This window comes from Penicillium diatomitis, assembly GCF_028827545.1.
Source record: "Penicillium diatomitis strain IBT 30728 chromosome Unknown utg000005l_segment0_segment0, whole genome shotgun sequence".
Lineage (NCBI taxonomy): Eukaryota > Fungi > Ascomycota > Eurotiomycetes > Eurotiales > Aspergillaceae > Penicillium > Penicillium diatomitis.
Window position 1 is genome coordinate 1640690 of NW_026623177.1, and position 22896 is coordinate 1663585.

The following is a 22896-nucleotide window of genomic DNA, read 5'->3' on the forward strand; positions in this document are numbered from 1 at the left end:
GTGCTTAGTACTGACAGCACTTACAGCACTGCTGATCTGTCACTCGTGGGGAAACCATATAGAGCGGGTGAGTAGTTCCAGCTCGAGCGCAGCAAAGGGTGGCAACTGGCAAGTGGAAAGTAAGAGTATTGAGACGGAGACGTTGGACGTGGATGAGGTTGCAAGCGCAGCTTTGTTTTCTAGATTGTCTCCTGGAGAGGCGAGCTTTGAAAAATGTGGGGAAGACTGGTTGAGGGTGTGTCGAAGAGTGTTGAGCCTATCTGCGAGTCTTTGGACTTCGAGGGCCTCTTCAGGCTTGACCATACCAATTCCAAGGTATTTCGGGTGTTTCGATGCCGTTGCAGTCTATGACTACATGTAGTGAATATTGCAGATAAGTACCTGTCCACTACCTTAGTACCTAGTACCTACTAGTAGCTGAGCTTTAGAGATACACGTCCGTTCAATGCTTGTCGAGTGGCAGTCGGTATAGACTCACCAGAGTTCGAAGTTGTACTCTTACTACTGTAATACAGCTGTGGTGGTCCTCATAAGTTAGTTGTACCAGTCTGAGTCCAGAGGTGACCTGCACCTGTCAAGGTCATGATAAGATAAGCTCCTGCATGCCCCGAACGGACTGCTCTTGTCTTCAATTCTACCACAGCTCATTGCCGACTCCGAGTCTCAGGCACAGGTCTTTGATCATCCAGATTCCAGATCGATCCGACAACCGCCATTGCCTGCTGATCCAGTCAAGACCGTTCGCACTTGCCGCATGTCAGAGTCGGAACTTGACTGGAAGTTGTTCGAACGGTGGAGATCGGCCGCGGCCATCGGAGGTGCCCGATAGCTTCCAGCGGTTGGCTCCTGTACTGAGCAAAGGAAGAGGACGTGTGGAGCTGGACTGGAGCTGTGGACTGGGGCGTTTGGTCCTCATGCGCAAACGCTATCTTTGGTTGCCCATCAGCCCATGTGCTTCCGTGGAAAACTGCAATAGGAAATCGTCTCCCCTCCCCCCCCATTAAATAGGAAGCCCTCTGGCGCCTTCGAGACGTGGACATTCGTCTTGAATAATAGCTCTTCATCCTCCGCTTGCTTCTTTACCCCCTTCAATTTTTTTTCTCTGTGAAGCCGTCTGCGACAGCTTCCATTACCAGCGCATACATACTCGAGGTACTCTCTTATCGGCTCCTCCGACCATCTTCTCAGTCAATCCACACTATGGCTTCTCTGGCAGCGGCTCGCTACGGCAAGGACAATGTCCGCGTGTATAAAGTCCACCGAGATGAAAAGACGGGTGTGCAGACCGTTGTGGAGATGACCGTCTGTGTCCTGCTCGAGGGTGACATTGAAACTTCGTAGGTCGAATGTCCAGGAAGTTGATCCGGGGAGGAGCTTCTTCTGTCCCCAGGGAAGACGTGGGATCAGTCTCGCGAGATCGCAATGCAAGAACTAACCTAAGCTTTGCTCCATGTAACAGCTACACCAAGGCCGACAACAGCGTCGTGGTAGCCACCGACTCGATCAAGAACACCATCTACATCACCGCCAAGCAACAGCCCGTCACGCCCCCAGAGCTCTTTGGTTCCATCCTCGGCACTCACTTCATCGAAAAGTACCCCCACATCCACGTTGCGCACGTCAACATCATCACCCACCGATGGGTGCGCATGAACATTGACGGCAAGGCCCACCCTCACTCATTTGTCAAGGATAGCCCCGAGACACGCACTGTTCAGGTGGATGTCACCGAGGGCAAAGGTATTAACATTGCCTCTTCCATCAATGGCCTGACTGTCTTGAAGAGCACCGGCTCTCAATTCTGGGGCTTCCTCCGGGATGAGTTCACCACGCTCAAGGAGACTTGGGATCGCATCCTGAGCACCCAGGTCGATGCCAAATGGCAATGGCGCCGGTTCAATAGCTTGCAGGAGGTCAAGTCAAATGCGCATAAATTCGATGGCGCCTGGGAGACGGCCCGGACCACCACGTTGAAGACGTTCGCCGAGGACAATTCGGCCAGTGTCCAGGCGACCATGTACAAGATGAGTGAGCAGATCTTGGCCGCCGTCCCTCTGGTGGAGACCGTCGAATATGCCTTGCCCAACATCCATTACTTTGAAATCGGTACGTTCTCTGGCTCGATTTCCCCGCCCCCTCCAAGTTCCTTCTCGATCCCAGGTCGCTTTTGTATCCTTTCCTTTTCTGACTTTGTTCATTGTACAGACTTGAGCTGGCACAAGGGCCTCAAGAACACGGGCAAGGATGCGGAGGTGTACGCTCCTCAGTCCGGACCCAACGGTCTCATCAAGTGCACAGTGGCCCGCTCCGGTCAAAAGGCCCGCCTTTAGATCATGTGGAGACGCAGAGTCACGGGGGCGCCCAACTTTGGAACTTCTAGGGGCCGTTCCTTTCTTGTACATACCGAAGCTTTTTACCATATATACCATAGGGCCATGCTACACTGCAGCCCGAATCCAGTGTCGGACGAGCCTTTTTTTTTTCTCCCGATTAGCTTGCTACTATCTTTGAAGCGGTGAACGTAGGCAGTAGACTACGAAGTAGCTGGAGCCTGGGGGCACTGGACCAAAGCGGATAGAATAAGGCACTGGTAGATTGATCGGGTGATAGAACATATAATGTGAAAGTAAAAGACAGATCCCAAATAAATAGTCGACTCCACACCCATGCGCTTGCGGTTTAGTTTCATCACGCAGAAATAATATACACGGATCGATTGGCGCTGAACAAAGCTCAAACGCGAACGAATTGAAAATAGACGGATCGGGAAGAGACGGAGTTTGCATTGCTTTATGCTGTAGGCTTGGCTTCCTCAAATGCACTTCGGACCTCGGGGTAGTCCATGGTCGACTTGGTTCCGAACTTGACAATGTTCTCTTTGTAGGGGTGCGCAGTGCCCTCGAAAGCTGTGTTCAAATAAGTTAGCATATTCTCCGCACATGCAACATGTCCCCAAGGTCGTTTCCACCATAGTCCCGTTTCCACCTCCCCCCTTCCATGTCTTCCAACTTACTTTTCAGACGGGCCAACCGCGGCTCCTGCAGCCGGTTCTTGGGCAACATGCCCTTGACTGCGCGGCGCAAGACTTCACCGCCGCCCCATTTCGTGAACATTTGATCCATTGTCATGCTCTTCAAGCTACCAGGGCGGGTCGTGTGGGTGTAGTATTTCTTTTGGAAACGCTTTTTGCCGGTGGTTCGGAGATCGTGGCAGCCGGCAACAACGACGTAGTCGCCGCAATCCGTCGAAGGGTCATAGATCGGCTTATGTTTGCCCATAAGGACGAGAGCGATGGACGAAGCCAGTCGACCGAGAGATCGAGAGTCGGAACCGGCGTCGACGTAGTGCCATGCCCGAGAATAGGCCAGACGGGTCTAGACATGAGATGTTGTTAGGCATGGGGTCACAAGAGTGATAGATGCGCAAAAACCCATGGTCTGTGACTGCAGCGCAATCGAGACAACATTTCCATTCAAAATGTAGCAAACATACCTTTCCGACCGTCTGCGACATCTTGAAGTTCCGCGGTGATCAAGATCGGTAGAGGCCGTAGCTGGTGATCAACGTCCAACAAAACACGCGATACCTGCTAAGACCTGCCGACCCGCTCAACCCCGAACTTTCCTGCCACCCATCTCCGCCTCGATCATCCGCCCCACGTGATCTGAGCCCTAAGCCGCTTTTTGGATCTAACCCATTTTGGGCTAGCCCACACTAAGCGAAGCGCGCACGGTGGAAGGGCAATTCAGGCGAATCGCCGGAGTGTGGGAATTTGCGGTCGACTTCTCATCATCTCCTTCGACAACACACTCCCTCCCTATCGACACCGACAAGGGCCATATCACCCACCATGGCTTCTACCGCGAGTGTGCAATGCTTCGGCAAGAAGAAGACGGGTGAGTTTGCGCGGAATTTTAGGTGGACGAATTTGAGGTCAGCGGAAGGATGTTTTATGCTGATGAATTCTTGTTGCATTTAGCTACCGCCGTCGCCCACTGCAAGGTATGAGACACGAAATCCTCGATGAGAAAATTGAACAATCCGACTCTCTGCTTTACGATCATTGCGTCTTTTGGAATCTGGATCAACGGACATGTATCGCCTGGGGAAGAAGGACTGGGACGGAATTGCGGATTATGCGCATCACACGGCTGGGGACTTTGATCACGAAAATCACGTTGGGGGAATCAGGAATTGGCGACAGGCGATATGGAAATTGAAACACCACATGACGCAATGATCGTATCTCGCGAACTCGGACCATTCTCGACTAAACGGCATACTGAGCTATTTCGATTTTATAGGCAGGCAAGGGCCTCATCAAGGTTAACGGCCAGCCCCTCTCCCTGGTCCAGCCCGAGATCCTCCGCTTCAAGGTACGCTCATATTGTTCCACATCCTCGTGCTCCTCGTCTTTGCGCCGCGACGACCGTAATGTTTTGTTCTGCGACACAAATACTTGGGCCAATCAGTCGCTCGAAAGGAAAGCACCTTCAACCAACAGGACCATAGCCCTAACCGCTCTCTCCTGTCTAGGTCTACGAGCCCCTCTTGATTGTCGGTGCTGACAAGTTCGCCGGTGTCGATATCCGCGTTCGTGTCACTGGTGGTGGTCACACTTCCCAGGTCTACGCCATCCGTCAGGCTATCGCCAAGTCCATCGTCGCCTACTACCAGAAGTACGTCGATGAGCACTCCAAGAACCAGCTCAAGCAGGCTTTCGTCCAGTACGACCGTACCCTCCTGGTTGCCGACAACCGTCGCGCTGAGCCCAAGAAGTTCGGTGGTCGCGGTGCCCGTGCCCGTTACCAGAAGTCTTACCGTTAAATTCCTTTCTTTGCTCTTTATTATCTTCGAAGATCAGCAAAAAAATGGAATTTATTTCGAAAGCAAAAACGGTGCTCCATGGATTGGGAATACAAAAACTTGGAAGTTGGAATGTACATTTCTATGCACATCCACTTTCATCACGAATCTTGTCTTTTTTCCATGGAAATTTCTTCTGGGTTAAGGGGGTTTTAGGACAGCGTTTGGGAAGTCGCGGCCATTACGAATGATGGTCGTGGTTGTCATGAGCGGTTGGAGAATCAGTCAGAATCGGTTTTTCTTAACCCGGTTGCCGGGGCTGACTGGATATGATGTGGGATGGGGCAGATGGGATTGTTCTGATATCCCCTGTCTTGTCCTTTTTTTGTTTTTCACTGGCGCTGTTTTGTACGGCTGGAAAATACACCTAGCATAGGCCAGGAAAATCTGCTCAAATTACACCGGGTTTTCATGTTTGTTCAATCTCAGTCAAACTCGCCGGTAGTACCTAATTGTAAATGAAGTGCGAAGGTAGCAAGCTTGCCATCTCTTGGATGCTGCTTCGGCTCTCAGAGATCTCGCAAATGGTCCCTGTTTCCACTGATGCCTTTGGTGTCCTGAGCGCGACTTGTTAGCTCTGAGATCTGCTCTCAAGATAGTAGAGTTGAAGAAGCTGGCAAGATTGTTGGGATACCCGAGCCATGTCATTTTCTGGAGACAATGACCCTACCAACTTAACCTGAAAGTCAATAATAGGATTGATCCTCCTATGAAAGTAAACTTTGAAATTTAGGAATGAGGCCAGTCAATCTCGAAAGCAATTAATTACACACTGAAAGCATGGAAAATCAATGCGGCCCATTCAGGGACTCGACCTCGAAGATTCAGGGCTCCATGAGTCCATTCAATGCAGATTCATCCTAGATATCGGGATTATGAAGTTAGACGCAAGGCAGCAACCGATGTGTCCAACCGATTAAACAAGTGAGTAGGAGGTTTTGATCAACAACGCTGGCAGACCCCACGGAGTCGTGAAGGACCGGACGACGATTGATTTGAACATCTCTTAAGACTAGACCGACTGAGAATGAACGAGTAATCACAGGCATAAATTTCCGATGCATTATCCATCAAAGTAGCATAACCTTATAGGTGCTCAAGAACAAAGCTGGATTAAGTCCTGAGAAGCTGGCAAGCATCCATCCAGCTGATACGGTTGACTAATCGCAGCATCCGTCTGAGACCTTAACACTCGGACAGCGATAGCGTGAGGGATTCTTGTATTGCTCGCATTGGCAGCACTGGGCTTGAATTGATAGTCCTTCAAAACAATGATCCGGAGTCCAACAACGCTTGGCGCCAGATCGATCAAGAAGGCTTGGGGATGTTTCGCGGCCATCTTGAGCCATGTCTTGTCAGCGAACAGGCCGGCAATAGCAGACTCTGAATTTAGCCACGACGGTCATCTAATTACACCCTAGTTCGGCAATTGAAGGGTCAAGTGGTACCGATCTGCTGAGAAGCAATGCGATGGGTACTTGTAAAGTAGTGTGCTCTTGAGGGTGAAGGTAGTTTGTATCCCAGGGAATACTGTTGTGGACTGCCTCTTTCGGAAACTTGATCAAGACTGTAGGTAGTAAGGTACATCCACCGAGATGCCTGAATGCCGGATTGGCTCCAGTTTTGCAAGCCTGAGGCATGCGACCCACTTAAACCACTTTAACGCGTCCCGATCGCGTCCAGTCGCGACAGCGTCCCCGAGCGCGAAATTGACATCCGGCTCTCTCTCCCTTTCCCCACCAATTGGTGCATTGATTCTCTGTGCCATTGACGGGCCTCTGTCAATAACACTCTCATGCAAAGATGTCGTCCGCTCGTGAGAAACTAGCGGAGCTCAGAGCCCTCCGTGCCGCCGGAAAAAAGCGTCTCTCAACATACCAGATCGAAGATCAAGGCGACATCTACGACGAGGTCGACGACGACGGATACAAAAAAGTGATTCGCAGCCGTCTTGATCAGGATGACTTCGTGGTAGACGACAACGGGGCTGGATATGCCGACGACGGGCGAGAAGTGTGGAATGAACGAACTGTCGACTACGACAGTGATGAAAGCGATGAATTACCTGCCCGAGGCAAGGCCGCGAAGAGGAAACGCGAGGAAGAGAAAGAACGCCAGGAAAAGATCAATAACGGAATCTCGAAATACTTCAACAGCGGTAATGCGGCTGCATCTGCTCCAAAACCCAAGGTGAGAAGAACTGTGCGGACTGCGAGTACCTCAGCCGGTTGTGAATGCTAAAGTCACATTGTCTAGCCGGTTGCGACTGCCGAGGACGATGCCTTCATGAAAGACCTGCTCGGTGAGGTAGATACGAACATCATTTCAAACAATATACCCACCAGGAATTTGGTCAAATCAGAGACTCGTCGAAAAGTCCGCGTTCTCTCCCCTCCGATCTCCGAAAGACGGCGCCGCGACCAGATCGAAAATACAAACGAGAACGACCTTCCCAGCTCCCCAATGAAAGACCAATCTGCCCTTCACTCCGACGATTTTGATGACGGGCCCCTTCCTCAAGCAGATGACGACGACATCGAAATGGGCGACCCGATGCCCTCGTCTCCAATCAGCAAGGCAATTGAGCGGAAGACGACCGCGACTGCGATCAAGAAAGAGGAGTCTGACGATGAAGATGTTGACATGATGGATGTTGCCGAGGCTACAATCTCCTCCAGCATCAAGACCTCCAGTGTGAACATGACTGGGAGCAGACCCCCACCCAAATTGAAAAAGGAAATCCTTCCAACACCAGCTAGCTCATCGCCCGTCAAGATGGCAGCAGAGGTCATGGATGCCTCTTGGAACGATATTCAGAGCAAGTTGAATGTTGTCAGCAGCCCTGCGCCCGAAGTGAGATCCTTTGGAAAATTGCGTGCTCAGGACGTGGTTGAGGATGATGGCAGTCTACGCATGTTCTGGCTCGATTATACCGAGGTCAACGGCAGCCTTTGCCTGTTCGGTAAGGTCAAGAACAAGACGACCGGCTCTTTTGTCAGCGCCTTTGTGAAAATCGACAACATCTTGAGAAAGCTGTATTTCCTTCCTCGTGAGTACCGACACAAGCAAGGAAGGCAAACAGAGGATGAGGTCGGTATGGAGGAAGTCTACGAAGAAGTCGATGCAATGATGTCAAGGATGCGTGTGGGTATGCACAAGATCAAGCCTTGCACCCGCAAATATGCATTCGAATTGCCCGGTGTGCCAAGGGAAACCGAATACTTGAAACTACTGTACCCTTATGACAAACCTGCGCTGCCCATGGAAACGAAGGGTGAAACGTACTCGCATGTATTCGGCACCAACACATCCCTCTTCGAGCAATTTGTGCTCTGGAAAAATATTATGGGCCCTTGTTGGCTCAAGATCGATGAGGCTGACTTCTCTGCCGTCCACAACGCCTCGTGGTGCAAGTTTGAATGCCAGGCCTCCAAGCCAGCACTGATCACCCCAGTCCCAGAAACGGAAAATCTCGACACCCCACCATTGACCCTCATGAGTCTGTCATTCCGTCACCAGTTGAATGTGAAGGACAACACGCAGGAGATTCTCATGGCTAGTGCCAGAGTATACGAGAATGTTTCGCTCACGGATACAACTCCGACAGAGAAGCTTCCCTGCAAGACATTCACTGTCATGCGTCCTGCAGGACCCTCATACCCTATTCATTTCGAGGCCGAGACGAAGAAGCAGCGAGGCACGTTCATGCTGGAGAAGAGCGAACAGTTCTTGCTAAGCAAGTTTTTGGCCTTGTTCGAGAAGATGGACCCCGACGTTATCATGGGTCATCAGCTGCAGGATGTCGATCTTGGTATTCTTCTCAATCGTATGCGGGAAAAGAAGACACCTGGGTGGCACCGTATCGGACGGCTCCGACGTGGCGAATGGCCCAAGCTCAACAGGGGCGGAGGTGGGTTTTTCATTGAAAGACAGCTTATCGCAGGTCGATTGCTTTGTGACGTCTCGAACGACATGGGCAAGTCTCTCATGATGAAGTGTCAATCGTGGAGTTTATCCGAAATGTGCCAGCTTTACCTTGGAGAGGGAAACAGCCGCCAGGAGCTCGATGTTGAGGCCGCTCTGAAGACGTGGGCTTCATCTAAAGACGGCCTAATGAACCTGGTGAGCCACTGTGACACCGATACATACTTCATCGCTGCTCTGGTGCTACGCCTGCAGATGCTTCCGCTCACGAAAGTGTTGACGAATATTGCCGGTAACTCGTGGGCTCGTACGCTAAGCGGCACGCGTGCCGAGCGTAATGAGTACATTCTGTTGCACGAATTCCATCGCAACAAGTATATCTGCCCTGACAAGTACTCCTCTCGCTTGCAAAAAGCGGAGGAGAAACTTCACGAAGGCGATGATGACGATGTTGCCGACAAGAAGAAAAAGGATAAGTATAAAGGTGGTCTCGTGTTCGAGCCCGAGAAGGGCCTTTACGACAGATTCGTTCTGGTGATGGACTTTAACAGTCTGTATCCCAGTATTATCCAAGAATACAATATCTGCTTTACGACAGTTGATCGACAGGCCACTGTAAGTCCAAGGTCCTTTGATTCTATCAACGATATCATGCTCACAATTTTTCTCTACAGTCTGAGAACGAGAATGAGGAAGCAGTCCCGGAGATCCCTTCATCAGATCAAGAGCAGGGGATCCTGCCGCGACTCATTGCAACCTTGGTTGGTCGACGACGTGAGGTGAAGAAGCTTATGAAGGATAAACGTGCTACACCCGAACAGCTTGCTCTGTGGGACACCAAACAGCTCGCTTTTAAGCTCACGGCCAACTCCATGTACGGATGCTTGGGTTATACGCAAAGTCGATTCTATGCCCGTCCACTTGCCATGCTCACCACCTTCAAGGGACGTGAAATTCTTCGAAGCACCAAGGAGCTTGCTGAAAGCAAGCAACTCAGGGTCATTTACGGTGATACTGATTCCGTGATGATCAACACCAACATGGATACTATCAGCGATGCTATCAAAGTTGGTGAGGAGTTCAAAAGGACAGTCAACGAGCGATACCGTCTGCTCGAGATTGACATTGACAACATATTCCGCCGGCTTCTGCTGCATGCTAAGAAGAAGTATGCCGCTGTCAATCTGACAGAAGTCGACGGCAAATACATCGAGACCCTCGAGGTGAAGGGTCTTGACATGAAGCGTCGTGAATACTGTGCGCTTTCCAAGGAAGCCTCCCAAAGGCTTCTCAACGAAATCCTGTCGGGTGAAGATCAAGAGGTTGTCCTCAACAAGGTTCACGACTACCTACGTGAGCTTGCGGAGAAGATGAAGGACTTTTCAGTCCCCGTTCAGAAATACGTCATCTATACGAAGTTATCTAAGAGTCCCGATCAGTATCCGAACAAGGAGACCATGCCTCCTGCGCAAGTCGCTCTTCGGGATATTGCTCGAGGCAAGACGATCCGACCGGGAGATGTCATCTCCTACATTGTCACAAGCGGAGACGCAGAGACGTCATCCTTGCCTCCCGCCAAACGGTCCTATACTCCTCAAGATGTGCTGAAGCCTTCTTCCGGGCTCAAGCCCGACGTGGAGTTCTATTTGCTCAAGCAGATCTTCCCCCTATTGAGCGGCTCTGCGCCCCCATTCCTGGCACTGACGCTGTTCGTCTTGCGGAATGTCTTGGCCTCGACGCACGCAAATACCAGATCAACACCTCCAGCTCCACGAAGCAGCAGGACTCGGAGATCTACCCTCTTGAATCTCAAATCCCAGACTCAGTCCGGTTCGCCAACGCGGCGCGTTTCACCCTCAAATGTCGCTTTTGCAAGGAGCAGTCCGTGTTCGAAGGGCTGGCAAATTCTCCTCAGATGTGTTCCGCGACTGGCATCGTCTGCCCCAATGAAAGTTGCCAACGATCTTTCTCCGTGTTGACGATTGTGGCTCAACTGGAGTCTCAGATCCGTGAACAAACCGCGCGCTATTACGAGGGGTGGCTCGTGTGTGATGACTCTGCCTGTGGAAATCGAACTCGCCAGATAAGTGTCTATGGTCATCGGTGTCTCGGTCCACGCGGTCGTGCTGAGGGCTGCTTGGGCCGGATGGCTTACGAGTACAGCGAGAAGCAGATTTACAACCAGCTTCTGTACTTTTCTGGTCTCTGGGATGTCGACAAAGCGAAAGCTGCGGCTGTAAAGGAGTCCGGAGAGAAGAAGGACAGCGTTGCGGCTCTTGCGGAATTTAACCGAACACGCTTTGGTACGATCAAGACCGTGGTAGATGGCTACCTGAAAAAGTGTGGTCGACAATGGGTTGAGATGGATAGTCTATTCCGCTTTATGATACCACAATAGCACCGGCGGCACAGGATTAGGAACTTTGGGGACATGTAAATAGGCAGCACGCGTTCGCATGTGTTTTATGACTACCAGTCTTCACCTTTAATTCACAAGGATGTTGGACTTTTTACATTCCTCGTGCTCTTTAGATCCGTGTAATGTTTTGTGTTTGTTTCCTTCATCTTTCCCTTCCCGTTATTCCCGTCGAGAGAAATGGTTTTCGGATCCTAACCCGGTGCAAATACTTCTCACGATTGCGGAAGATCACACTTTTCACGACATTCTTCTCCCAAAGCCCGATAGTACTGTGTTGATGATGTAGATGCAGATGCAATATGGCGCACGCCCTGCAGACTCCACCTGTTCGATGCCACGCCCTTGACTCTTTCCTCCGGTAGCCCCAGTGGCTCCACCGTATTATGTACAGAATCCAATCACCCCGGTAGAACTTTTCCACGGAGATCCATCATCCTCAACTCAGTTGCTCCAACCCATGCGGGATGACTCTGCGTCGAGCCTATGAGGTTCTCGGGCTGGCCATTTCTTCGAAAATTTTATGGTCTACTCCACCGGACATGGTATTGAATTACCACATTTTCCCCAACACTGACAACATGGCGACACTACATAAACCAAGACTTGGCCTTGGTATCGCATGGCCGGTCACCCTGCAGCGAAGATCTGTGTGGCAGAAATCTCGAATTTACGCTGCACGATGACCGTAACACACACTCTCACGGTCAAGCACACAGGCTCGGAACCCATTCCTGGCGAACGCCGGAAGTCTACCATTCGTCTTGAGGCAATCGAATTACAATCGCGTCAAGGCGATGATGATGCAAATCCAAGAAATGAGCCGTCAATTCCCGAGATCTCTAGATTGCGCAGTGCAATCATAGTGTCCCAGATGTGTGGCAATACTATGCTTTCGAGCATCATCAACGGTCTTGTGACCGTGGGACTTCCCACAATCACCAAAGATCTCAATTTACCGCCGTCGCTGTCATTTTGGCCTGTCTCTGTATCGGGGCTATCGACCGCCTCCACGTTGCTTCTTGCGGGATCGCTAGCTGATGTTGTTGGACCACGCTGGGTTGACCTGGTGGGCACGTTTGCAAGCGGCGCGCTGATGCTAGGAATGGGCTTCGCCAAGGAAGGCACACAGCTTGTGGCCATGCGAGCAATTCAGGGCGTCGGTCTTGCGCTTCACCTCGTGTCTGCGGTAGGCATTGCTACACAAGTGTTTCCGCAAGGCAAATCTCGGAACATGGCATTTGCTTGCTTGGGCATGTCTCAGCCTTTTGGTTTCTGTCTGGGTCTTGTTCTCGGCGGAGTATTTGTGGACACCGTTGGCTGGCGGGTGGGTTGGTATATTTCAGGCAGCGCAGCCTTGTTCCTCTCCGTGGTAGGATTGTGGGCGCTTCCGGGCAGTCCACACCCGAAAAGATGGCAGACCATCTTGCATGATTTGAAGTTCAAGATCGACTGGGTCGGGGCACTGCTGGCCTCCGCTTTCATGGCGCTTCTCTGCTATTTGCTCGCGTACGTATTCCCCCTTTGCGTTTGGGGGAGTCGAGTCGTTTATTGACAAAGACCCTAGAATCCTCAGCTCGGACATCTATCGCATCAAGGAGACAGCAAGTATTGTCATACTCTGTCTTGCTGCAATTGCCTTGCCTTCGTTCGTCGTATGGATTCACTATCAGGTGCAGCGAGGAAGACCCGCCTTGATTCCCAATTCATTCTGGAAAAATGCCACGTTCTCCAGTATTTGTGCCACCATTGCACTCTCCTTTGCTGTCATCAACTCCATGGAGCTCTTTGCCAGTCTCTTGTAAGTTGTTCTGTCGAATGATCTACCAAAGAATGTGAGACACTCGCTAACCTTTGCTTTAGTTTCCAAGAAGTTCAACAGCTGTCTGCCCTCCAAGCGTCCATTCGCATTTTCCCTAGCTTGGTTGTTGGCGTTCTAGTCCAGGTCACGGCAGGATTTTTCGTCCACCGTGTCCCTGCAATCTGGATCGTGGTGCTCACGGCTGTTCTGAGCTCGCTGTCCCCTCTTCTCATGGCGACAGCTCAGCCTTCATGGTCGTACTGGTCCAACACATTCGTAGCTCAACTTCTTCAACCGATCAATTGTAACGCGCTGTTCACCGTCGGTCTCATTATCATCACAGACATCTTCCCAGAAGATACCAAAGCACTTGCAGGGGCTGTGTTCAACACGGCGGCCCAGTTTGGCACTGCTCTCGGATTTGCAATCCTCCAGGTCATCTCGTCGGTCGTCACCGAGAAGAAGGTTGGCGAGAGCGAGATCCAAGCTCGACTGGAGGGATACCGCGCAAGTTTCTGGACCATGTTTGCTTTTATGATCCTTTGTACTGCTATCTCTGGTCTTGGACTTCGCCGCGCAGGACGCATCGGGTTGAAGCGGGATTAGGAAAGGAGACATGGCGATGCTGAGTTGAAGACAAGTTGATTTACTGCCTAGAATTGATATGAAGAATGTGAGATTCAAAGAATCAAGTAAGGACAATTTCACATATCCGATCACGGAAATGAAAGGCATCATCGTCATGGTTTGCGTGATCCGCATTGGCGTTGAGCACAGCGGCCGAGCAATTGAGGGAGGCGGGGCACACCCGATCAATGTTCGCTTGAGCTTCAGAGCGATACTGTGACTCAACCTCGGCACATAGACCAGCCAACTCTACATACTTTTCAAAATCACCCAAGATCGTTGTCATGTCGTCTTCGAAGATTCTCGTGTTTGGTGGAGGGAGCGTGGGCGCGGTACTTATCTACCTCCTCTCCAAAGCGATCGACATCTCCAATGTTGTCGTCGTCTGTCGGTCAAACTATGACTCTGTCGCGCAGAATGGCTACACCATCGATTCCACCGTGTATGGAACAGGCCTTAATGTCAAACCAATTGCAGTGCGATCAGTGAAGGAGGCAGCCCACGTCTGTCCAAATGGCTTCGACTACATTTGCCTCACGACCAAAGCAATCCACGGGGATGTATCTCAGGCCGAGATGATCAGACCGGCGGTCTCTTCTCGCACAATGATTTGTCTGGCTCAGAATGGCATTGGAATTGAGAAGCCCTACAGGGACATTTTCCCCGACAACCCGATCGCGAGTATCGTGGTGTATATGCCTTGTACACAGACAGCCCCCGGCGTGGTTTCTCACACAAACTACGCCAAGTTCATGCTCGGCACCTATCCAGCAAACTCTCCCTCGGAGCATCTGAGCGCTGTTGATCAATTGACAGAGATGCTCAATCACGGTGGTGCTACCGCTGTCCACGAGAAGGACGTTCAGTTAGCCCGGTGGATGAAATTACTCGTCAATGGCGCCTACAACCCCATCTGTGCACTATCCCGACTCCGTGATGTTCAATTTCTGGGCTCGTCGACCGGTGCTCACGCGTTTCTACGAAAAGTCATGAGTGAGATTGCCAGTATTGCGCGGGCTGAAGGCTTCAAGGAAGTGGATGAGAGTGTTGTGGACCGTCAGCTGGGGATCTCTGCTGGAAGAGGTCCTCCGGGGGTGGAGCCGAGTATGATGGCTGATGCTCTTGCTGGTTCTCATTTGGAAATTGAAAGTATTGTGGGCAATGCACTTAGAATCGCACAGAGTCGAGGAGTGGAGTGTCCGAGGCTGGAGACGATCTACTATCTGGCCAAGGGACTTGATATGAGTTTTGAAATACCTGATGCTTTGCAGGGAAAGTAGAAGGTTGACACTTGAGATGAAGGCTGACTTGAACTCCGTGCTGTACTTTGATTGACATTTGGAAGATACGCAGAGTGTATCAATGTGTGAGGGTGGTTTTGGAATGGAATTATTGACGTTTTTCTGCAAGATAGAAAACACAAATAGAAATAATATAAGCACATCCATATTGTCACACAAAAACTGACTTCTCCCCTCCACTCCATCTCCGGACATTGCTGGTTGAACGATTCACCCGACCGCAGGAGCATGGATGAATAACATAGTCATCGAGACCACCCAGAAAAGTTCACCCATAATAATGCGGCCGTGATTCGTTGCGAAATTTGCCCAGCTCCGTCGGCTCGGCACTTCTAGTTGATGATCCGAACCCGAGTGCATCAATCAAGTTGAAGCGAAACTTTATATCCGATCACTATTGTTGACGCATAAACCCCCCAGCTTATCGCGCTTATCATCAATTATGTCCCCCCAGTTCCCCCACTCTTCCGGACGCATGTCCTCTTCTTCCCTCTCGCAGAGTGACTCTTTCGAACATGGCTGTCAAGCGTGTACTGGTCATCGCAGGCTCAGACAGCTCTGGTGGAGCGTAAGTTGATTGCCGGATAGCCAAGGTCATTGAGCAGGGCCCGTGCAGGACATGTCAACTTTTAGTGTCAGCCACCTCTCATGCCCTTTGCCCCAATTTTTACCCAAAATGTCTCGTGATATTCAAGCCCTTGATGCTGATTGAAGTTGTAGTGGGTTGGAAGCAGACCAAAGAGTACTAGCTGCTCATGGCTGTTATGCACTAACGGCCACAACGGGCTTAACCGCCCAGAATACATTGGGCGTGCAAGACATCTTTGTTGTTCCTTCGGAATTTGTGAGGAAGCAAATAAACGCAGGTCTTGAAGACGTCGGCGCCGATGTAGTCAAGCTAGGTCAGACCGGTCATGTCTCTGATACTTGATTAAGGCGTTCGCTCATGCTTTCTGAAGGAATGCTCTCATCGGCGGAGACAATTGATGTCATCGCAGAAACATTACAAGCCCACAGTGTCCCTCCGATCGTGCTCGATCCGGTAACAAAGACCAGTTTCTAAACCAATATCCACCTTCAAGGAATGCTGTTAATCATCTCTCTAGGTTATGATTTCAACGAGTGGTGCTGAACTTCTGCCGAAAGCAGCAATTGCAAAGCTTAGAACCAGACTGCTCCCGATGACCACCGTCTTGACTCCGAACATCCCGGAAGCTCGACTTCTCATCCAAGATGCAGGTCTTGAGGTTCCCGAGCCTAGGAACCTCGATGACTTGATCGACCTGGCGAAAAGAATTTGCTCACTTGGTCCAAAAGCGGTTTTGCTAAAGGGTGGTCATCTGCCTCTTACAAAGGACCATCAAACCGCACGAAACTCGGAAGAATCTGCTATCGTTGTCGATGTCCTTTATGATGGCGAGACATCAGAATCGACCCTTTCCCAGACAGGCTATTTGATATCCAAAAACACCCATGGAACCGGCTGCTCGCTTGCTTCAGCCATCGCAGCCAATCTGGCCTTGGGTAAAGACATGAGACGAGCTGTTCGCAGTGCTGTCCGCTTTGTCGAAGTTGGTATCAAGACAAGCTCAGACCTTGGTCGGGGCAGTGGACCCATCAATCATTTTCACTCTATGTATACCATGCCATTTGCGCCGTGAGTCACAAGTCAGAGGAGCTTCTGTTCCTGAACCTGACCAACAAGGTTCGCTAACTCCTCATACAGCGGTCACTTTTTGGAGTATATCTTGGACCTTCCTGAGGTTCACAGGACGTGGGAGAAGTTCACAAAGCATGAATTTGTCGAGGGACTGGGCCAAGGGACACTGCCAGTTGAACGATTCAAGGAGTATCTTGTGCAAGACTATCTCTATTTAGTAGGTCTCACAATTTGCACGCTAGCGCTTCTGGAAACGGTCAATCTGACGTGCCGAAAACAGGTTCAATTCGCCCGGAGTAATGCCCTCGCATCTTACAAGTCTTCAGATATGGACTCAATAGCGGCAGTTCGTACCGTCTGGGTTCAATAATCTAAAGCAGAGGCTAACAACTTACAGTCTGCTCGCATCGTGCTTCACATTCAACGGGAGATGTCTCTTCACCTTGACTACTGCGCTTCCTTTGGCTTGTCAAAACAGGAGATGGAGTGTCACCCCGAGACGATCGGTAAGTTGTCCATGCAGAAATTGCTTGCCTTACGACTGCTAATCTCTTCCTTCTATTCGTTTATTGTACAGCATGTACCGCGTACAGTCGATACATCTTGGACGTGGGTCAATCTGGAGATTGGCTCGCGCTCCAGATGGCTCTAGCTCCATGTCTTATTGGCTATGGTGCTATTGCCCGACGCCTACACGCGGATAAGAACACCCTTCGAGAGGGCAACCAGTATTGGAAGTGGATTGAGAACTACGTTGCCGATGACTATACAGAGGCGGTACGCCTGGGTTCAGGTAAGCTAGACGCGTGTTTCCCCGCGATTTTGATTGATGTCGTCTAACGAGCCTCCGATGTCCAAGCCCTGCTCGAGGACCATGTTCAAAAGGTATCTCCCACCCGTTTGGAAGAATTGATTCGTATCTTTATTCGGGCTACCGAATTAGAGATTAGCTTCTGGGATATGGGATTGAGCTCCCAGAAGTCTTGATGGCACGCCTTGTGAAATGGAACACAGCGTTACTCTCCATTGTTTTATGTTGGAAGTTTCTGTGTACATGAGAGGCTTTCGATATTTTTAGAGGGCAGCCAGAGCCCCAGAATTTGTAACTTAAAGAACAATTTACGGTGAACACTGGACAGCCATCTACAGTGCCACCCCCAGGAATATTCAGGCTAGCAGACTACAAGTCCATGTTCAATTGCAGAATCGCGACTAAGACGCTAAAGTGCCTCAAGCTTCAATCAACAGACTAAGAGAATAAGCGTGACTTCTGCCGATTCAATGAGCGGGTTCGATTAAAGTTGCAGATCCTTCGCGACTTGAAGGATTGCACACCCGAATGGTAATCTCAAAAAAGTGATGAACATTCGAACTGCGGGTGGCAAAGAGCCCGTTATTTACTTCTTAGTCAACCATTAACTTATAAGTTAGTGTCGTTGTTGACAAGTGTGAGCCGAGACCCAAGGTGCTTGTCAAAGACGATGTTGCTCCTTCCACATTTGCCGTGGATCAGCGCCGGAAAAGTGAACTGAAAAAACCTTAATTCGTACAGAAATTACACTGGACCTCGAAATGCGGTGGTCGAGATGACGTGTACGAAGCGTTTACTCACTGGCGGATTAGTTTAGCGTCTGATCATGGTTGGCCTCTTGACATGGAGAATACTGACGGAAGACTACATGAGTATCGATATTTATCCTAAGAGGAGGCGAGCTGATTGTTTTATGTTCGAACGATTGTATTAAGTCGGAGGATTATGGACAGTGTGACCTTCAACCGCAGCTTTAATGAGAATTAAGTACAGTAGTAGTAGTCCGGGTTCTGGAAGCCTTCAAACGATCTAGCGTATCACGTGCCGTATCACGTGTAAGCTAAACCTTATCGGGAATAGAGATTTTTTTGCCTCCTACCATTTTTTTTGCCATTCCCCTGGCTACTGCTTTTTTTTTGTTCTTTAAAAACTCCCAGGAGTCCCTTCCATCACCCTATCACTCCTTTCTTTCTCGCAAATACCCCCCTTCCTTTCCCCTTCACGTCTCAAACTACTTTCCTCACTTGTTTGACCCTTTGTTTGTCTGCATACGAATCTCGAACAGAAAATCAACCAAAAAGCCTATCATGTCTTACGGTGGAAACTCCCGCGGCGGCGACTCTTACCGGTAAGTCTTTCACCTTCAAATCTTTGCCTGCATAGTTTCATTGTGCCTCTTGCTGCAGGGGCAGTCTTTTCGGGTGTCTCTAGGATCATCGCGTCATTTGTCACAGCAGCACCCTGTTGCTACTGGACGAACGGGGCGCTGTTCCCTCGCTGTCGCCCAACATCCTTCTTAAAACCCCATTTTTTTCTGCCTAGAACGTGCAACTTGTCCGGTCTCAAATTCTGACTCTCTCCATCACAGCTCTCGCGGTGGTGACAACGGTTACTCAGGCGGCGGCGGTTATTCCAACGGAGGCGGCTACAGTGGTGGCGGCGGTGGCTATGGTGGTGGTGCTGGTGGCTACGGCGGTGGTCGTGGAGGCTACGGCGGCGGCGGTGGTGGTTACGGCGGTGGTGGCTATGGCGGCGGCGCTGGTGGTGATCGTATGAGCAACTTGGGTGCTGGTTTGAAGACCCAGGATTGGGGTGAGTTGTCCCACGTGGAGTGTTTGTGACGATGACCAAAATTGCTAACATTGGATTGTCTAGATCTCAACAACATGCCCAAGTTCGAGAAGTCATTCTACAAGGAACACCCTGACGTTTCCGCCCGCTCAGACGCTGAGGTTGAGGCCTTCCGCAAGAAGTCGGAGATGGTCGTTCAGGGCCGTGGCGTGCCTCGTCCCGTCGAGACCTTCGATGAGGCTGGTTTCCCCGCCTATGTCCTGTCCGAGGTCAAGGCTCAGGGTTTCGAGCGTCCCACTGCAATTCAGTCTCAGGGTTGGCCCATGGCTCTCTCCGGACGTGATGTTGTCGGTATTGCCGAGACTGGTTCCGGAAAGACCCTGTCCTACTGTCTCCCCGCCATCGTTCACATCAACGCCCAGCCTCTGCTGGCTCCCGGCGATGGCCCCATCGTCCTCATTTTGGCTCCCACCCGTGAGCTGGCTGTCCAGATTCAAACTGAAATCAGCAAGTTTGGCAAATCTTCTCGCATTCGCAACACCTGTGTGTATGGTGGTGTCCCTAAGGGTCCCCAGATTCGCGACTTGTCTCGCGGTGTTGAGGTCTGCATTGCTACTCCTGGTCGTCTGATTGACATGCTTGAGGCCGGCCGCACCAATCTTCGTCGCGTCACTTACTTGGTTCTGGATGAGGCTGATCGCATGCTCGACATGGGTTTCGAGCCCCAAATTCGCAAGATCATCGGTCAAATTCGTCCCGACCGTCAAACTTGCATGTGGTCTGCTACTTGGCCCAAGGAAGTCCGCCAGCTGGCCAAGGACTTCCTCAATGACTACATCCAGGTCAACATTGGCTCCATGGACCTGTCGGCTAACCACCGTATCCACCAAATCGTCGAGGTCGTCCCCGAGTTTGAGAAGCGCGACCGCATGATCAAGCACATGGAGAAGATCATGGAGGATCGTTCCAACAAAATCATCATCTTCACTGGTACCAAGCGCATCGCCGATGAAATCACCCGCTTCCTCCGCCAAGACGGATGGCCCGCGCTTTGTAAGTTCCTTTCAATCTACTCCAATCACCACCTTCGAGCTGAAATCTCTTTATTAACATTTCTTTCCTAGCTATCCACGGTGACAAGCAGCAGCAAGAGCGTGATTGGGTTCTTAACGAATTCAAGTCGGGCAAGAGCCCCATCATGGTGGCCACTGACGTGGCTTCCCGTGGTATTGGTATGATCAAATTACAACCCCCCTTCCCTTCCCTCCCTCCCCCTCTTGTGATCTCCTCTTGAAGGGACCCTTGAAAACACTCACCCGTGTTGATGTTGATGAACTCAACGGCACGGTGCTCAACTCTCTCCGAAGCATGTTGGTATAAACACGACTTCGTCCAGGCGGAATGTCGGGTCATCTTAAATGGTTTCTCTTGACCACAGAGGGCCTTGGACACCCAGTGCAGTGTCTCAGAAAACAGGTCTGATAGGATCTCTCTAACTCCCTTTGCTGGGAACCACTTTGAAGCGAGTTGGAGTCCTGTTCTTTCGGCATTTGTTTTGATGTTTCAAAAAAAAGCTGCACCTCCAAGGTCTCCTCCAGGACCACGATTTTACCGCCCGTTTCATGGACTTTGCTTCCTCGGTGACTCTGAAAAGAAGTTCCGAGGCGAGAGCGGTGATGATGCATCGACATCTTTCACGACTGTGATAAAAGGGGCCCATCCTTTGGCCACAATCCCTCCTGCCCACTAATCTTTGCCTTTTGCTAACCTGACCAACCTTTCAAAAGATGTGCGTGACATTACTCATGTCCTGAACTATGACTACCCCAACAACTCGGAGGACTATGTCCACCGCATCGGTCGTACTGGCCGTGCCGGTGCCAAGGGTACCGCTATCACTTTCTTCACCACTGAGAGTAAGTCCCCACTGAGAACACACCTAACCCTTTCCATTCTGAAATAAAATCTAACCGTTCTTCCTCATTGCAGACTCTAAGCAGGCTCGTGACCTCATCACCATTCTTACCGAGGCCAAGCAGCAGATTGACCCCCGTCTCGCTGAGATGGTCCGATACAGCGGTGGCGGCGGTGGCGGTGGTCGCTGGGGTGGTCGTGGCCGCGGAGGCTGGGGAGGCCGAGGTCGCGGTGGCGGCGGTGTCACGGCTTCCAATGCTGCTCCCCTCGGCGGCGCCCGCCGGTGGTAAACCTCAAAACTATAAGGCAAGCTACGCCCTGTTGGGCTAAGAGTTCTCCTGTTTCAATTTTGTTTGAACAGGACGACCTTGCGACCCTGGTAGACCTCGTCATGTTTCTCTTGGCTTCCCTGCGTAATTCGGTCGGACGGCGTTTTTTTTTTTTTCTTTTTTCCATAGGCCTACTTGTCTACGATTTCCCCCCTTGTGATGACTTTCCGCATTCAAGATGCGGAATTTGTTAACCTATTGTTTGCAGTGACAATTCGTCAAGCTCATTTTGATATTCTAAGATCAATGTTAGATCCCATGATCAACTGCCAAAAGTTCCATCAACCTCCTGTGCATGCTTGAATGTAGCGCAAGTAGATAGCAACAGCCTTCCTTGTTCTTGTCTGCAACGCGGATAGGTAACAGAGTCTTCTTGCGAAGGGAACCCACCTCTGCATTTGGGTTATGTATTTGAGAAGGCAGCTGCCAGCATGCCATCCCTCACACATCCTCAAAACATCTAGTCACGTTGCACTACTGCCGTTGTACCTCGGAAACAAGGCTCCTTCGAGCGTTAACTCACAGGTACTTGTACTGACTAGATCAGGGTTGCTCCAATCATTAAATAAGCGGAGACTGAAGGTAGATTGCGTAATAGAAGAAGCATGCCGGGATCAGTGCTTGAATGCCCTGCATCGAGTATGCGTCATGTAGACATGATGGGTACTGCCCTGACTTAACTGCGCTCTCGATAAAAGAGATGTCCGGCTCATTGGAAGTATAATAGTCGTGGATAAAATGCTGATACTTTCCGATGAGTGTTATTTCAACATGACTATCAAATGCGACGCTGTTGATTGCCTGTTCGAATATACTTGAAGGCTTCCAATGGTATTAGCTTCAGTGAGGTTGAATTGTGGAACACATATCCAACGGCTTATAGACATCGAGATGCCCGCTAAGATCATTGTGAAAAGCAGAGCTAACCAACACAGATGGGTAGGGTTGGGGGGTAAGATAAGCTCGTAAATTGAAGTTTGAGGGTGGATGAGATCAATGTCGCGAATAGAAAATTATACGACACAAATTCTGGCTGTTAAATTGTGAATCGAGTCACGAAGATGAGACTTTTTGTGCACTGCCGTCGCTGAAAGAATTTCTAGAATAGGGTACGTCGTTGTTAATACTGTAGTTCTACCTGTGATGGCCCTGTCTATGGAGGGGAAGTGTGACAGCCATGTTGAGTATTGAAATGGCATTCTACGATGCTCGAGCTTCTAGGATATGGATTGCGCATCATGGAGTAGGCCTTGATTTCCTACGCAGGGAAGCAACAGACAGGAACGGTTTGTTGATGTGATCTGCAAAGCATACTACCACGCGCTGCGAGATCGAGAGAACGCTCCTCGGCCGGCTTCACTGTACACCCATGCAACATGCACAAGGACCACCGCTTGGATCGCATCTCATGTCTATGGAAAATAGGTAAAATGCCGAACCCGGATGTGCGACTCGG

The 22896-nt window shown here is 50.5% G+C and overlaps 8 protein-coding genes across 8 annotated transcripts; 7 read left to right on the plus strand and 1 right to left on the minus strand.

The window, feature by feature from the left end:
• Positions 1-1200: 1200 nt before the first annotated feature.
• Positions 1201-2330, plus strand: N7539_005191 (urate oxidase; the record flags this gene model as incomplete). Its single annotated transcript, XM_056934793.1, has 3 exons — positions 1201-1337; positions 1460-2106; positions 2206-2330. The coding sequence occupies 3 exons, from the start codon at positions 1201-1203 to the stop codon at positions 2328-2330; spliced, it is 909 nt and encodes a 302-aa protein (XP_056789987.1).
• A 460-nt stretch (positions 2331-2790) lies between these two features.
• Positions 2791-3513, minus strand: N7539_005192 (mitochondrial 54S ribosomal protein uL13m; the record flags this gene model as incomplete). Its single annotated transcript, XM_056934794.1, has 3 exons — positions 2791-2906; positions 3014-3374; positions 3493-3513. The coding sequence occupies 3 exons, from the start codon at positions 3511-3513 to the stop codon at positions 2791-2793; spliced, it is 498 nt and encodes a 165-aa protein (XP_056789988.1).
• A 337-nt stretch (positions 3514-3850) lies between these two features.
• On the plus strand, positions 3851-4827 carry N7539_005193 (40S ribosomal protein uS9; the record flags this gene model as incomplete). The annotated part of the gene is made up of 4 exons (XM_056934795.1): positions 3851-3896; positions 3980-4002; positions 4305-4376; positions 4537-4827. 4 exons carry the CDS (start codon positions 3851-3853, stop codon positions 4825-4827), a joined length of 432 nt encoding a protein of 143 aa, XP_056789989.1.
• A 1842-nt stretch (positions 4828-6669) lies between these two features.
• On the plus strand, positions 6670-11188 carry N7539_005194 (DNA-directed DNA polymerase alpha catalytic subunit POL1; the record flags this gene model as incomplete). Its single annotated transcript, XM_056934796.1, has 4 exons — positions 6670-7056; positions 7123-9405; positions 9465-10514; positions 10544-11188. 4 exons carry the CDS (start codon positions 6670-6672, stop codon positions 11186-11188), a joined length of 4365 nt encoding a protein of 1454 aa, XP_056789990.1.
• Positions 11189-11888: 700 nt separating this feature from the next.
• On the plus strand, positions 11889-13613 carry N7539_005195 (putative MFS transporter; the record flags this gene model as incomplete). Its single annotated transcript, XM_056934797.1, has 3 exons — positions 11889-12715; positions 12774-13007; positions 13070-13613. 3 exons carry the CDS (start codon positions 11889-11891, stop codon positions 13611-13613), a joined length of 1605 nt encoding a protein of 534 aa, XP_056789991.1.
• A 305-nt stretch (positions 13614-13918) lies between these two features.
• Positions 13919-14914, plus strand: N7539_005196 (ketopantoate reductase family protein; the record flags this gene model as incomplete). The annotated part of the gene is made up of 1 exon (XM_056934798.1): positions 13919-14914. One exon carries the CDS (start codon positions 13919-13921, stop codon positions 14912-14914), a length of 996 nt encoding a protein of 331 aa, XP_056789992.1.
• Positions 14915-15450: 536 nt separating this feature from the next.
• Positions 15451-17582, plus strand: N7539_005197 (uncharacterized protein; the record flags this gene model as incomplete). Its single annotated transcript, XM_056934799.1, has 9 exons — positions 15451-15503; positions 15656-15837; positions 15895-15977; positions 16042-16592; positions 16662-16812; positions 16876-16941; positions 16993-17101; positions 17173-17388; positions 17440-17582. 9 exons carry the CDS (start codon positions 15451-15453, stop codon positions 17580-17582), a joined length of 1554 nt encoding a protein of 517 aa, XP_056789993.1.
• A 1131-nt stretch (positions 17583-18713) lies between these two features.
• Positions 18714-21401, plus strand: N7539_005198 (DEAD-box ATP-dependent RNA helicase DBP2; the record flags this gene model as incomplete). The annotated part of the gene is made up of 6 exons (XM_056934800.1): positions 18714-18754; positions 18995-19218; positions 19282-20250; positions 20322-20429; positions 20985-21113; positions 21187-21401. The coding sequence occupies 6 exons, from the start codon at positions 18714-18716 to the stop codon at positions 21399-21401; spliced, it is 1686 nt and encodes a 561-aa protein (XP_056789994.1).
• Positions 21402-22896: the final 1495 nt, after the last annotated feature.